General features: G+C 39.1%; 2 protein-coding genes across 3 annotated transcripts in view; one reads left to right on the top strand and one right to left on the bottom strand.

Moving 5' to 3' along the window:
* The window catches only part of LOC309694679 (Fc receptor-like protein 1), a 96,976-nt gene that overhangs the window by 56,543 nt on the left and 27,253 nt on the right, over positions 1 to 13,180 (top strand). The window lies entirely within an intron of this gene.
* Positions 7,141 to 11,425, bottom strand: LOC309695396 (sodium channel regulatory subunit beta-3-like). The gene is made up of 3 exons (XM_082516014.1): positions 11,321 to 11,425; positions 8,821 to 9,174; positions 7,141 to 8,548 (listed from the first exon to the last, which is right to left on the bottom strand). Exons 1-3 carry the CDS (start codon positions 11,364 to 11,366, stop codon positions 8,319 to 8,321), a joined length of 630 nt encoding a protein of 209 aa, XP_082372140.1. The 5' UTR covers positions 11,367 to 11,425; the 3' UTR covers positions 7,141 to 8,318.

Below are 13,180 nucleotides of genomic sequence, written 5' to 3'. Positions count from 1 at the left end.
GGTACACGCTGTCGTAAACGCCGGTCAAGCACATCCCGAACATGCTCAATGGGTGACATGTCCGGTGAGTATGCTGGCCATGCAAGAACTGGGACATTCTCAGCTGCCATCTGCCCTGAACAATGTGAACCATGATTCATCCGTGAAGCGCACACCTCTCCAACGTGCCAGACGCCATCAAATGTGAGCATTTGCCCACACAAGTCTGTTACGGCGACGAGCTGGAGTCAGGTCAAGACCCCGATGAGGACGACGGGCATGCAGTTGAGCGTCCCTGAGACGGTTTCTGACAGTTTGTGCAGAAATTGTTTGGTTGTGCAAACCAATTGTTCCAGCAGCTGTCTGGGTGGCTGGTCTCAGACGATCTTGGAGGTGAACTTGCTGGATGTGGAGGTCCTGGGCTGGTGTGGTTACACGAGGTCTGCGGTTGTGAGGCCGGTTGGATGTGCTGCCATATTCTCTGAAACGCCTGTGGAGACGGCTTATGGTTGAGAAATGAACATTCAATGCACGGGCGACAGATCTGGTTGACATTCCTGCTGTCAGCATGCCAATTGCACGCTCCCTCATTGCTTGTGGCATCTGTGGCATTTTGCTGTGAGACAAAACTGCACATTCCAGGGTGGCCTTTTGTTGTGGGCAGTCTGAGGTACACCTGTGCACTACTCATGATGTCAGATCAGCATCCTGATGTGGCACACCTGTGAGGTGGGATGGATTATCTCAATATAGCAGATGTGCCCACTACCACACATTTGGACTGATTTGTGACCACTGTTTGGGAGGGATGGTTATATTGTGTATCTGGAATGAATTTTAGGTCTCTACGTCCATCCCATGGGGAATGGGAGCAGTAACAAAGGTGTTGCGTTTATATTTTTGTTGAGTGTATGTATCAATCTAATAAACTACACCATCCTCCCTATTCTGGTATTCTAAACAGTACAGAAACCCAAAGACTGCTTGGTCGAGTTAACTTCCTGAACTGTCTATACAACATATGGTGGAAACCTGAAATTAAGACAGAGAAGACTAGAGGTGAGACATGATCATTACTGAATATTAAAAAATAATAAATGACAGACGTAGATATATTTTCATAAAATATTCATTTACAACATCAATAAACAGCATGGTAGGGAAAAATATTTTTTCTAACATGGCAACCTTTAAAAAGTGAAAGGAGACAGAAAGACAGGTGAGAAAGAAGAAAACTTAACTGACTTTTTGATGGCATTTTACACAAAGTACTAGTAAAGTATCTAGAAAATGTGGGAAAATACTGGCATCATATACAGTACTTAGCTACTTCTGAAGAAATTATGTTGGGACCCTAAAAAAAATTACTATGTACAATGATGGATTTCTATACATTTTACATCAGATGAAAAAGTTTGTTGTAAGATTCAGATAATTATTTGTTAAAAGCGAGACATTTTAAATGAGAATAAGAAAGTATTTCTTTGTGCCCACCTCTCCCTGTTAATGCCCTACCTGGCCCCCTGGCAACACTTTGCTAGATCTGCCCCTGCACAGTTACCAGCTGTCAGCTGCTTAGAAAAGGATCCTGGTGTTATTTGTCTCTCAGAAACAGTTCATAACTTCCCTTCAACTCATTCATGTCACCTAAAAGGTAAACCTGTTTCTCCATCACCTGTTCAGCTCTGATGGTTCAGTAAGGACATCTCCTGGTTTCATCTTCATGTTTCCCTCTCACCACATATCCAAACCGACATCATGACCAGCAGCTTTACAGCTGTGGCTCCAGCAAACATCAGCTGATACTAGAAATTAATATTAAATAAATTCTAACAACAGCTGATCAAGCTTAAACGTGCTGCTGTTGTTTAACCGCTGGTTTCCTCTTTCTGGCGCAAAGTGGGCGATAAACAAACAAGAGAGAAAAGCTGATCAGCTGATCAATGATCAGTTTCATGATTGAAATAACAACAGGGGAGAGAGAATGAGAGAAGAAGAAACAGCTGCAGCATAAAGACACAGAATAAATCCAGCTTTGTGTCTTTTTCCATTCTAGCTGAAGTCCGGGACAAATCGTGTTCCTTTTCAGCTCAATACGAATATTTTCTCTGAATACGAGACGATTCCGTTTTTTTACGGGACGGTTGGAAACTAATTAACCTTATGAATAAAATAAATTTCAACATCATTAACATCATAGCACCCGCCTAGCTGTATATAAACTCCATCATGCTAGCTAGTACGCAGTACAAGTTATTGTAACTGACTGTAAAAAAGTCAGCATAACGAAAATAAACTCCACCTAAACTTGGTTTATATCTGAACCATATACAGTGGCGGTTTGCGGTTTGTCTGCAGATACTAGCCTGTTTGGCGCCCTGGGCGAACACTCCCTCTGCCCCCCAATCCATACTGAATTTTGCCAGAGAAACGCACACACACACACACACACACACACACACACACACATAAGAAGAGAGAGTTGTATGCAAACTGCTACCAAACAGCCATAATAATTCGTCATATGAGAACAGGACAAATCAACAATTGATAATAACTAATTAATATTAAAATCTGTAACATATTGTATTGTTTGGAGTTTAGTCTGTTACTGTTGCTATTTTTACCATTTCTTCTTGGAGCAACTGTAACCCACATAATTTCCTTAGGGATTAATAAAGTATTCTGATTCTGGTTGTTTCAGGATGACCTGCCATTATCCAATCACACATCTGCTTACCTGCATCTCTTGCTCGTTTCTCCTCCTCTTCTTTTCTCTTTTTTCTAAACTGAGGACCTGATGGCTTTCAACTTTTCTTGTCCATCTTCCATTGGTTTTAATTTTGCACTCCAGTATGAACACCCATCCCTCAACCCGAGGATCGCCACAGCATAACCTAACAGACCTACACCTTAGTTCACAGATTCACTTTGTCTAGGGTGCATTTCTGAGATTTCACACAACCCAGGATTCCCGTCATAAATACATAACGGGCTTGGATTTGCAACATTGCTTGGATTTGCAACATCGCTTGGATTTGCAACATCGATTTAAATCATCAAACTGTAAATTATAAATTTTAAATTATTATTGATCCCTTTACCCCGAGTCCTAAAGTGTATATTTATTTTCTTACTCTTCTTATATTTATTGTTTGTTTACTTGCACTGCTGTAACTGGAGCCACGTTGTCTCGTGTCTCTATATACTGGACTGTATGTAGCTGAGATGACAATAAAGTTTACTTTGACTTCAGCAGCGAGCAGGCGCACCGAGGGCTCTCGCGCTCACTTTTCGCGTATAGAATTTCGAAAAAAACATCGATGCAAATTATAAGTCTGTATTATAATGTCTGATGTTTACGTTTTTGTTGTTTTGTTTTGTTTTTATTTTGTTTTATTTTGCAAGTTGGTTATTAGATGCCGCTCCAGCCAGCCAGAGAATCCCCGCCGCCCCGCCCTCTCCTCCCTGTGCCGCAAGCAGCAGGCGCACCTCGCAAACAGAGGGCGCCCTTACTCCCAGCAAATGGGCGATAGAAAACCGATCGGTGCCTATGCCATTCCCAATATGCGCTGGCGTGACATCGGGGCAGCATGAGTACGAGCATTTTTTTTTTGTACTTTTTGTTTTATTTTTTTTTGTTTTTTTTGTTTTTTTGCCGATGTCCGTGATGCCGCCCCGGGCAACAGCGTGTCGCCCGTATCAAAAACCACTACTGCCCAGCCAGACTGCAGGTCATAACTTCTCACCTGAAGTTCAGTTCACCTGACACTCGGACCGACACCGGCGGCCGCCTCGGGTCTCTCCTCCTCCCGCCTCACCTTTCCGCCATCCACCTGCCAGCGTGCTGCACCTGCTGGCCTCCACCACTTGCTAATGTTACTCAATCTGTGAAAGCTCCGCAATAGCCACCACCAAACAATTGAGTTATTTTTACACATCTCCCAGCATCTGGCCAATCCACCACCTTTCAGTGTTTATACCGTTACGGAAAAAAACCGAAAAAAAAAAAAACCCATCGACCCATAAAAACGAAAAATGGTAAATGGCCTGTATTTGTATAGCGCTTTTACTAGTCCCTAAGGACCCCAAAGCGCTTTACACAACCAGTCATCCACCCAGTCACACACACATTCCCACACTGGTGATGGCAGCTACATTGTAGCCACAGCCACCCTGGGGCGCACTGACAGAGGCGCCCCAGGGTGGCTGTGGCTACAAATGCCTGGTATGCCCGATGGCCAGTCCAGCTATGGTCAACAGCATCTGCAGTTTCAACATTAAACACTTGAGTTTAATGAATGACTCTTTACTTTAAATAATGTTACTGAAAATAAAAACATGTTTTCACTCACCTGTAGATGGAACAATTGGAGACAAAGATAGGAGGATTATTAAAGAAGCCATCTGTGACAAGTGGATGGAGAGAGTGAAGCAGTAAAGGCAGCTGAAAGCTGTTTCAAAAAGGGAAGATGTGGTTATGCCAGGATGTTAGCAGTTCTCAAACACCACAAGCAAGAGCATCATCACAACCAGTTTTCCACTTGCAACATAATGCAACAAAAATACAACATAGTCGCAGTCAAAAGAAGTTGATAAATAGTAAGAAAAAAAAACAAGATTTTATCTCAGAATAACTGACATTTATTCACTTCAGCAGCTGAACTTTTGCACGTTTCTTCTTGCTTCTGTTTCACGAGTGTAAGCTGCCATATTTCAACCTGCTCTGGTCAAATAAAACTGACAGGAGTGCAGATAAGATCAAAATAAGATTTATATTAGACACAGCATGGTGTGTGTCCTCCCAGCTGTGGTGAAACAGTAGGTCACCCTAGTAATATTCACATCACATAAAGTTAGCACAGAAGGAAATTTGTGTTTGGTTTTGGTTGATTATTTCCAAATAAATGACACCAAATAAGAGCAAAACAAACTGTTTGACAGACAAGGTTTAGTAAATTTTTCATGGGCTCGACCGAAATACTCAACTCTGCTGCTAAGGGAATTTAACAGACTTTCCAACAGTATAAGATTTTTTTTTCCAAGAGGCATCATTACAAAGAAATAATAAACCAAACAAAAATGGTCTTTTTCTTTAAGTTTGGGGGATGGCTGTCCACAGAAGTTATTTAAGCTGAGTTAGCAGTATGCAACATCACATGTCATAAAATTAGTAATAATTATAACTGACTCCATGAGTCAATTATATTTTGAGCAGCGCTGGGAGCCGCATATACAGGTCGAACCTTCATAGAGATGACCTTTATTCTTTTTTTTTATATCTGTACTTGCGTCAGGGAATTTCCTATAAAGTGGCAAAAAAAAGGCCAATTTTGTTTTCACTTCTGTTTTTGATATTACTTGTGTTACTCTAAAGTTTTTCTGGATTTTTCTAACAGATGGGGAGAAGTTTGCCCTTTAAAGTGTGCTTAACATTGTAAACTTTGCATTTTAACTTTAACCTTGATTTTTCCAAAACAACTCAGTTTTGATAGCTATGGAAAATCATGCCTGCTTCTCCTGACTACACAACGGCTGGTGCAAAAATGGACTGATGAGCTATATATAGATATGACAGATTTTTTTGTTCGTTTCACTGCAGCAACACAATATTGCAAAGAACTGCAGACAGTTATGTGTGTGTAGGTGTTTTCCACCTCACTGATCTGTACTGCTTATTTTCGTCTGATCTCTATCCAAGATCTATAAAAATGTAGAAAAGACACAGGAAATCATATTTTGGACTATTTGACCTGTGTAAACAAAAAACAAAACAAAACACAAAAATCAACAAGTTTACAAGATTCTTCTGAATTATGCTAAATACATTTATTTAAAAAAGTTTCACTCATCTGTAGATGCAGGAATTAGAAATGAAATCAGGAGGACTTTGAGACGATTCATCTGTGACAACAGTTTGGAGACAATGCAGCACCTACACCCAAACGTATTATGAAAGAAGAAGAGAGAGAACATTACATCTGTTACAGCTCACAACTCCCCTTTATTAACCGCAGAAGCATAAAAGTGTCACATTAATATAAACAATAATGAGTCATACAAACTTCCCCATTCATTGCAGGACATGATCATTCAAACCAAACATGATTATTCAAAGTGTCACTCTATACTGCAAACAGTTCCTATTTCAGAATCAATGCAGTTATAAATAAATAAAATAAAATGATCTGTTAACATTTTCTCAGAAGTAAAATGTTCTTTTTTTAATACCTGGTGTAACAAACTGCCCTTTGTAAGCTGTACGTAATATTTTTTTTCTGTTTTACAAATTCAGTTGCATTCATGGGAGTTAAAATCTGATTATATTACAGAAATAGATTCTGATTTACTTTAACACAGGGCTCAGAGATCATTGTGGTTTTCAATGAGTTCTTTCATATGACAGAAGAGTCGTGGCTGTTCTGAGTTCCAGGTGTGCTCCGTCTTTAGCTGCAGTATTTGAAGGCTGGATGAGGAGCAGCTCTCCACTATATTGTTTTCACCCCTGCGGTGGTAATCAGGCTCCTGTGTTAGCTTTTAGTGCTTTGTGATCGTCTCTTCTTGTCCTGTAGCCAGTCTGTTGCTCCGTGCAGTCAGTGCTCCACTCCATGATGTTGTACGTCTCCTCAGTCTGAGTTGTGCTTTGTCAGGTAATATTTCAGGACAGTTTCTAAGAATTTCAGCACTTACACCGTTTCATAAGAGGATTTATTTCTGTTAAATGTTACAGAAACAGAAACTTCTTTCGATTGAGTTTTGGAGGTTGTTGAGTTTAGGGCATTTCTCTATAGTTTGAGGTTCTTGTGTGACCTGCTTTGAATCAAAGTGTTGTGACTCCTGCAGCACAAATGAGGATCAGATGGGATTTGGTCACCTTCATCCACAGACCTTTTGTTATTGTGGTGTTCACCCAACATATATCCGTTTCTCTTCACAGCATCAAATCTCCCTGACAGTTAGCAGGTCTGCAAAAATCACACACCCTGTTTGTACATCATGTCATATGTTCTATTTCAGTGAATGTGTGAAGTTTTTTTTTACTTGATTGAATTTAAACAGTTAATTAAAAGCTTGAGTGAGCTAAATTTGCATCTGAAAGAAAGTTGTGACACATTCTGTGTTTCCTTTTTCAGTTTTTATTCTTTTTTATTAAAAAAATAATTATTAATTAATAATTTGATGGCCAAGACATTTCTGAACCCCATACTGGTAATTTGGGCAGATGTGCAGGTGAACAGTACTACACAACAGACCGAAAGAAACCAGAACAAACCAGTATACAGCGTTTACAAAAAAAAAGATCAAAAGAGTTAAAAGCAGCAGGTGACCACTTGTTTAACAACACATTTGTTGTTAAACAGCACCATACGACTTTGTGCAAACTTGCGTGAGGATACAAGGATTGTTGGTTCACATTATCCTGGATCAACATCAAACACAGACTGATGACAGTACACAAATAACAAACAAGTTATTGTAACTTGTTTGTTGTAACAATTCTTTTTTTCAGAATTTTCTTTTTATTTTATTATGTCTATTTTCTGTTCATTTCCAGAACTTGTGAATCCCAATTCTGATCCCAGTCTGCCTCGTCAACCTCACCCCAAGTCATGGGCTAAGTTAAGTAAGTTATCCCCCTCATCGCTGCACCCCGCTTCCTTCACAGAAGGCGTGTCAGTAAGATTGAGAAGATCCTCAAAGTATTCCATCCACATGCCGACAAAACCCTCAGTTAGGATCAGCAGCACTGCATCTTCATCTTATACAGCATGACAGCAGAGGCAGGAAACTGCTTCCCCTTCCTGAGTAACATTTTCCAGAATCACTTTGAGGTCGACCAAAAGTTTTGTTCCATGATCTCAACAAACTCGACAAGCCAACCAAGCTTGACGGTAATCCTTTTTCAACTTGATGACTGCTTTCTGTTCTGGTGTCCACCACCACAGAGACAGAAAACACTACACAAGTAAGTAATACTAGTCTGCTTCCACTCCATGTAAAAAAAAGACTACTATTACAGAAGTATATTTTTTCATACAAGACCTTTCTTGTTGTCCGCATGCAATTTGTTTCTGTTCTAGTGTGAGCTCCATGTTTAGTAATTATTCCCATGTGTCAGGCTGTGACAGTGGTGCAGTGGTTAGAAATGCTACACCACAATGAGAAGCTCCAGGCTGAATTTGCTGTTTATGTGAAGAGTTTGCAGAGCTGTTATGTTTTTGATAACCACAGAACAGTTTGTTATTTCCTATTTTTCACTTTTAAACTAGAAGTCCATGTTGCTTAGCCTCCTGGCAAAGCTGCTATCGATGAAATCTGTAAATTTTCTTTTTATAAAATTATATTTCTGGACATGTTAAATCGACTTCCTCTGTATTACTCTGGACTGGAAGCTGCTTCTTATTTCTTTTAAATATGAATAATGTCAGAAAACCAACAACAATAAAAGCAACCACAACAAAACAAACAACCATTTTAACAGTCGGAGTTACTACATCTCCCACATCCTGCATGTTTCCAGCTTCACTTTCCACGAGTTGCTGCTGCAACAACTTTTCATCTGTTTCACCTGCAGAGAGAACATCAGCTGTCAGAGAATTTCAAGAGTGGTTTAATGTTTAGCATCTGTGTTAGTAGCATGCTAATGACTCTACCCTTCAGACTTAACACTAAAAGAAGAGAGAAGAAGAAACTGTTGATGAGTTTTAGCTCGCTGGCTTTTGTTTGTCTATTTGCCAAGTAACAAATAATCAATCATTAGATTTTTAGTTTGTAATTTCACGCTTTTATGTTTTGAGGTTTTTATGATGTGGGAGCTGAGCGTGAGCTCTAAAAACTCACCTGTGACTGTGAGGTCAATGAAGAGACTGATCTCAGTGTGAGCTCTTTTACTTCTCACAGGGTTCCTCACAGCTATGTGACACTCATACATCCCAGTGTCATTAAACGTGACGTTCTTCAGGATCACAGAAACGTCTCCATCCTTCATCTCCGGGTGCCTCAGCTTCACTCGGCCATGAAAAGATGGATGTTGGTAGTTTTCATAGAAGCGTTTGTTCCTGTAGAAGTAGACGTAGCCGTCTGTGTTCAGGTCAGCTCTGCTCCACTTTACCACTGAGATTCTTTCATCTGTAGTAATCTGACACTGGAGAGTGACGTCCTCTCCAAACTTCGCCTGCACATCCTGCTGCAGAGCTGAAGGAAAGAAAATAATCTTTTTAAAATGTAACTCCTTTTTAAATTTTTAAAACATTTTTAACTGTTAACAGCACTTGATAAGAATTTGTGGCTGAAAAATCAAGACAACACAAAGAGCCTCAAACAGCAGTTTGAGGCTCTTTGCTCGTCAGTCCTCACAGAACATGGTCCTCACAGAGCACCGTGTTAAAATGTTTATGGCCCACAAAAACCAGTTTTGGTCTCTGTACTAATTTCCCATTCTGTAACAGCTTTGTGTGGGCAGAGGCTTACAATCTGAGACATACTTGATTACGATAATACGATCCCTAACACAGGGCTGTAGCTGCTGGCTGTCTGCTAGGCTTCCCTCAGTTAGTTGCAGTTTCTTTGGCATCAAATAAACTCCAACTATGTTTACTTGACTCTGTAAAAACCAGTCTCAAGGTGTAATTCCGTTAATTTAAATTTAATTTCAGAGTATTTTAGCTGAATTATGTTATTATTATGTACCCTGCAGGGCACTAAAATAACAGACTAACAAGTTAGGATTTTACAGGTAAGAAAGAAAGTAACTTTGAGTGTAACTTTTGGCTACTTTACTTTGTATTTTGTTGTCTATTTATTTCAAAGGTACCTGATTATTGTGCAATTTTATTGTCTATCACACTAAAAATAAATATTATACACCCTTATTAAACATTAAGCAATGATTTTAATTAAAATGCAACTGAAACATGTAAAATACTTTTTTTATTTATTCGAATAATTGCTCATTAAGAATGTGGCCAGTGTCACATTTAATGACAGTGGGATTTATGAGTGCTTGGTGTAAACTGAACGTGTGCTAATCAAATTCATTTCATTTGACTAAATTCCATTAAATCGAACATTGAACCTATGTAACAAAATTACATGAAAAAAATAATAAATTATATATATATATATATATATATATATATATATATGTGTGTTATATTGTTTTATGTTTTACATATATGAAATTAAAGTAGTTAAAGTCAAATAAAAGCAGTTTTTCTCTTTCTTTTTGAGTGTACTGCACTTAATTTACACTTAACACTTAATTAATAAACTTATTTAAGTAAATGAGTTCAAGTTTAAATAAGTTTAAATATATCACTCAGTCAGTGATAACCTGAGCTGAACCAAGTGTGTCAACATTGTAAACTTTCATATAAATGAAGCTTTTGTGTTCAAGTTCAATAAAGATGATCTTTAGCCAAACATCTGTCTGATCCCCAGGTGTTTGACAGCTAATCCAAGCTTTACATCACTTCAGACTCCCTCCACCTCCCTGCATGGGAGCTCTGAGTTTCATGAATTTACAAAAAAGAAAAAAAAGAGACTCAAATACACAATAAATAAAGTCACAAGTTAATATAATATTTTTATGTTGTGGAATTATTAGAGGCATATTTGGAATGAGCTTCTTTACAATAAATTTGAAAATCTTATATGTTAGCACAAAACACTCAGCGCCACTCATCACATAAGCAAAGTCCAGAGCTGTCCTTGTCATATTTTAATGCTGGGACGTCTCACATTGGAGCTATGTGACATAAAGGATTTCCTTAAAACCCAAAGCAGAAGTGAAAGGAGAACTGAAAGACTCCCAACCAAAAGAGAAAGTCTTGGATTGATGTTTTGCTTTCACTTCGCATTTCCCTTTTTGTTTTTTCACTGTTAGAACTCAGTTGTAGTGGGATGAAGATAGTTAAGATAAAAATGCAAAGTTACACCGTTAAACACACTTTAAAAGGGAAAGGTTGTCCAACATCTCGTGTAAGTAACATCTCATGGTGTCCATTTCAGACCCAGAGTGACTGCTGCTGTTCTCATCGTGCAGCAATTCAAAGAACACACAAACCACAAAGTGGCTGCTGACTCAAAACACAAGCAGCTTACAGCAGCCAGATTCAGGTGAACTCTGGGACTTTAAAATCCCTCCACCCCACCCCTGGATCTGACATCAGCTGTTACATCATTAAACATGCTGCTGTAAAAATGCTGAAAAAAATGACTACAAAGAGACACAGGAGCTCAACCTGCAAACACAACATGGGAATCAACATTTAAACACATTACACATATTTATACTTACCTAAAAAAATATTTTTTTTAAAAAAAACTCTCTTTCACTCACCTACAGAGCAAGAAATCACGAACAGGAAGACTATGAGGGACTCCATCTGTGACTGCTGTGACTGGAGGCTGGGAAGTGAAGAGTCCGCAGCCTGACCTGCACTGAAAACAGAGTTGGTTTCACTTTCACTTTGTAAGAGGGGGAGGGAGAGAGCATAGATGAATATAGATAACTCATTCTTTATTGGATTATATCAACACATGATGGCAAAATATTACACAGACACACACTCAATGGTAAAAAAAAAGAAAAAAAGGCCTGTATTTATTTGTATAGCGCTTTTCTAGTCCACCCATTCACACACTGGTGATGGAAAGCTACATTGTAGCCACCCTGGGGGCGCACTGAGCATTAGCAACAAGATGACCATTTACAAGAAATCCGAGCACTTCTGAGAAGTGTTACAGTTTATGCTTATTTTAACCAGCAGATGGCAGCACAAGTCACAATATGAGAAACATTTAGTACAATAAGAATAAAGTAATGAAAGTTGTAGTAGTGACTTTTATGATGTTTGCAGACGAATGCAGAGTGCAGCACAGGGACTGTGGCTGCAGTAACTTTTCTTCTGCTTGATCAGTTTAATCCGTCAAATTTTATATTATTGTTCAAATAAAACGGACTGCAGTTTGGAAAAAAAATGAGAAATTGTGTAAATAATAGAAGACAAATATTATGTTAAGTCTCATTTGCACCACTAACGCAGCATTTATCCTTGTAGCTTTACTCTATGAAGTGAAGTGGGAGACGCTCAAACGGTCGGTTACGCGCACAAGACAAAACAAAACGGCCTGTTTTGATCTGAGCGCGCGCAGTGAGAAGCACAAAGTCTGCACAGAAGGTTTTTAACCTCCTCACACCGTCTCTGACTGAATTTTTTGGTTTTTGGAGCCAGCAAACACAAAAGAAAATATGTATTTAACCCGCTCCAGAGTTACTCCAGAGTCTGAGCGGAAATGATCCTTAACTGTTTAACTGCAGTGAGAGCTGGCAAGTCTCATGGTTCACTTACGCGCAAGTTAACAAATCTAATAAATATGATCCAAACTCTTAGTGTTAGTACAAACTCACCTGCAGACAAAGAGGGTGAGTGCAGCTGGGAACCTCAGATGTCCGAGCAGCCATTTCCGTCTTATTGTTCGGAAGATCCTACTTTTCAAAGTTTGCTAAATATCCAAAGGATGGTGAGATTTCACGAGAATAGGAGATCCCAGTTTTTCAATAAAGCTGAAAGTTTCCGAGCCTGAAAACAGGTGCGTTTGTTTTCAAGTGCGCCCTCAAGTGTCTTTTAAAGGAAGAAGAACAAACTGAGGGCGGGGTCATAAACATGTGCGTAATAACAAAGCGGCAAGCCACTGGATTCAGACCTGATCAACAACAAAATCGATCACTAATCAGTCATCAGTCACATTAAAACCATTATAGAAGCTGATTAATAGAATAAACAGGATTCACGCTCAGATTTAAGTGGATCTTCTCTGACTGTGACTTTGATGTGAGATGTGTCATCTCTTATCCTCCTGTGCTTCTCACTGATACACTGTCTCACATTTAACTGGCTCTAAGCTAAGAAAGTACATTTTTCTGACAACAAAAGTTTTGCCCTGAAACTCAAACATCTGTAAAAGGTGTTTACACCAGCGGTATCAAACATGAGGCTCATGGACCAGAGCCAGCCCACCAAATGATCCATTTCAGTCCACTTGAAGTGAGGAAGAGAAAATGAATTATTGTTATCTTTCATTTCTACATATGTAAAATACTCCTGTTTACTCATAGAAATTCTACATGGGAAGGTTGTTGTAAATTGCAACGCAGGCATATTGTTAAAAATTCTCTCAATTTAGCAAAATCAGGCTT

Source organism: Aulonocara stuartgranti, assembly GCF_965226115.1.
Source record: "Aulonocara stuartgranti genome assembly, chromosome: 3".
Classification (NCBI taxonomy): Eukaryota; Metazoa; Chordata; class Actinopteri; order Cichliformes; family Cichlidae; genus Aulonocara; species Aulonocara stuartgranti.
Note: the sequence above shows the minus strand (reverse complement) of the source record. Positions and strands in the feature narration are given on the sequence as shown.

Bases quoted from the DNA above. Each gene is read 5' to 3' on its own strand.
- LOC309695396 (XM_082516014.1), bottom strand. From the start codon at position 11,366: ATGGAGTCCCTCATAGTCTTCCTGTTCGTGATTTCTTGCTCTGTAG. The intron at 9,175-11,320 runs GTGAGTGAAAGA...TCTTTCCTTCAG, and splicing joins CGTGATTTCTTGCTCTGTAG to CTCTGCAGCAGGATGTGCAG. The intron at 8,549-8,820 runs GTGAGTTTTTAG...TTCTCTCTGCAG, and splicing joins CATTGACCTCACAGTCACAG to GTGAAACAGATGAAAAGTTG.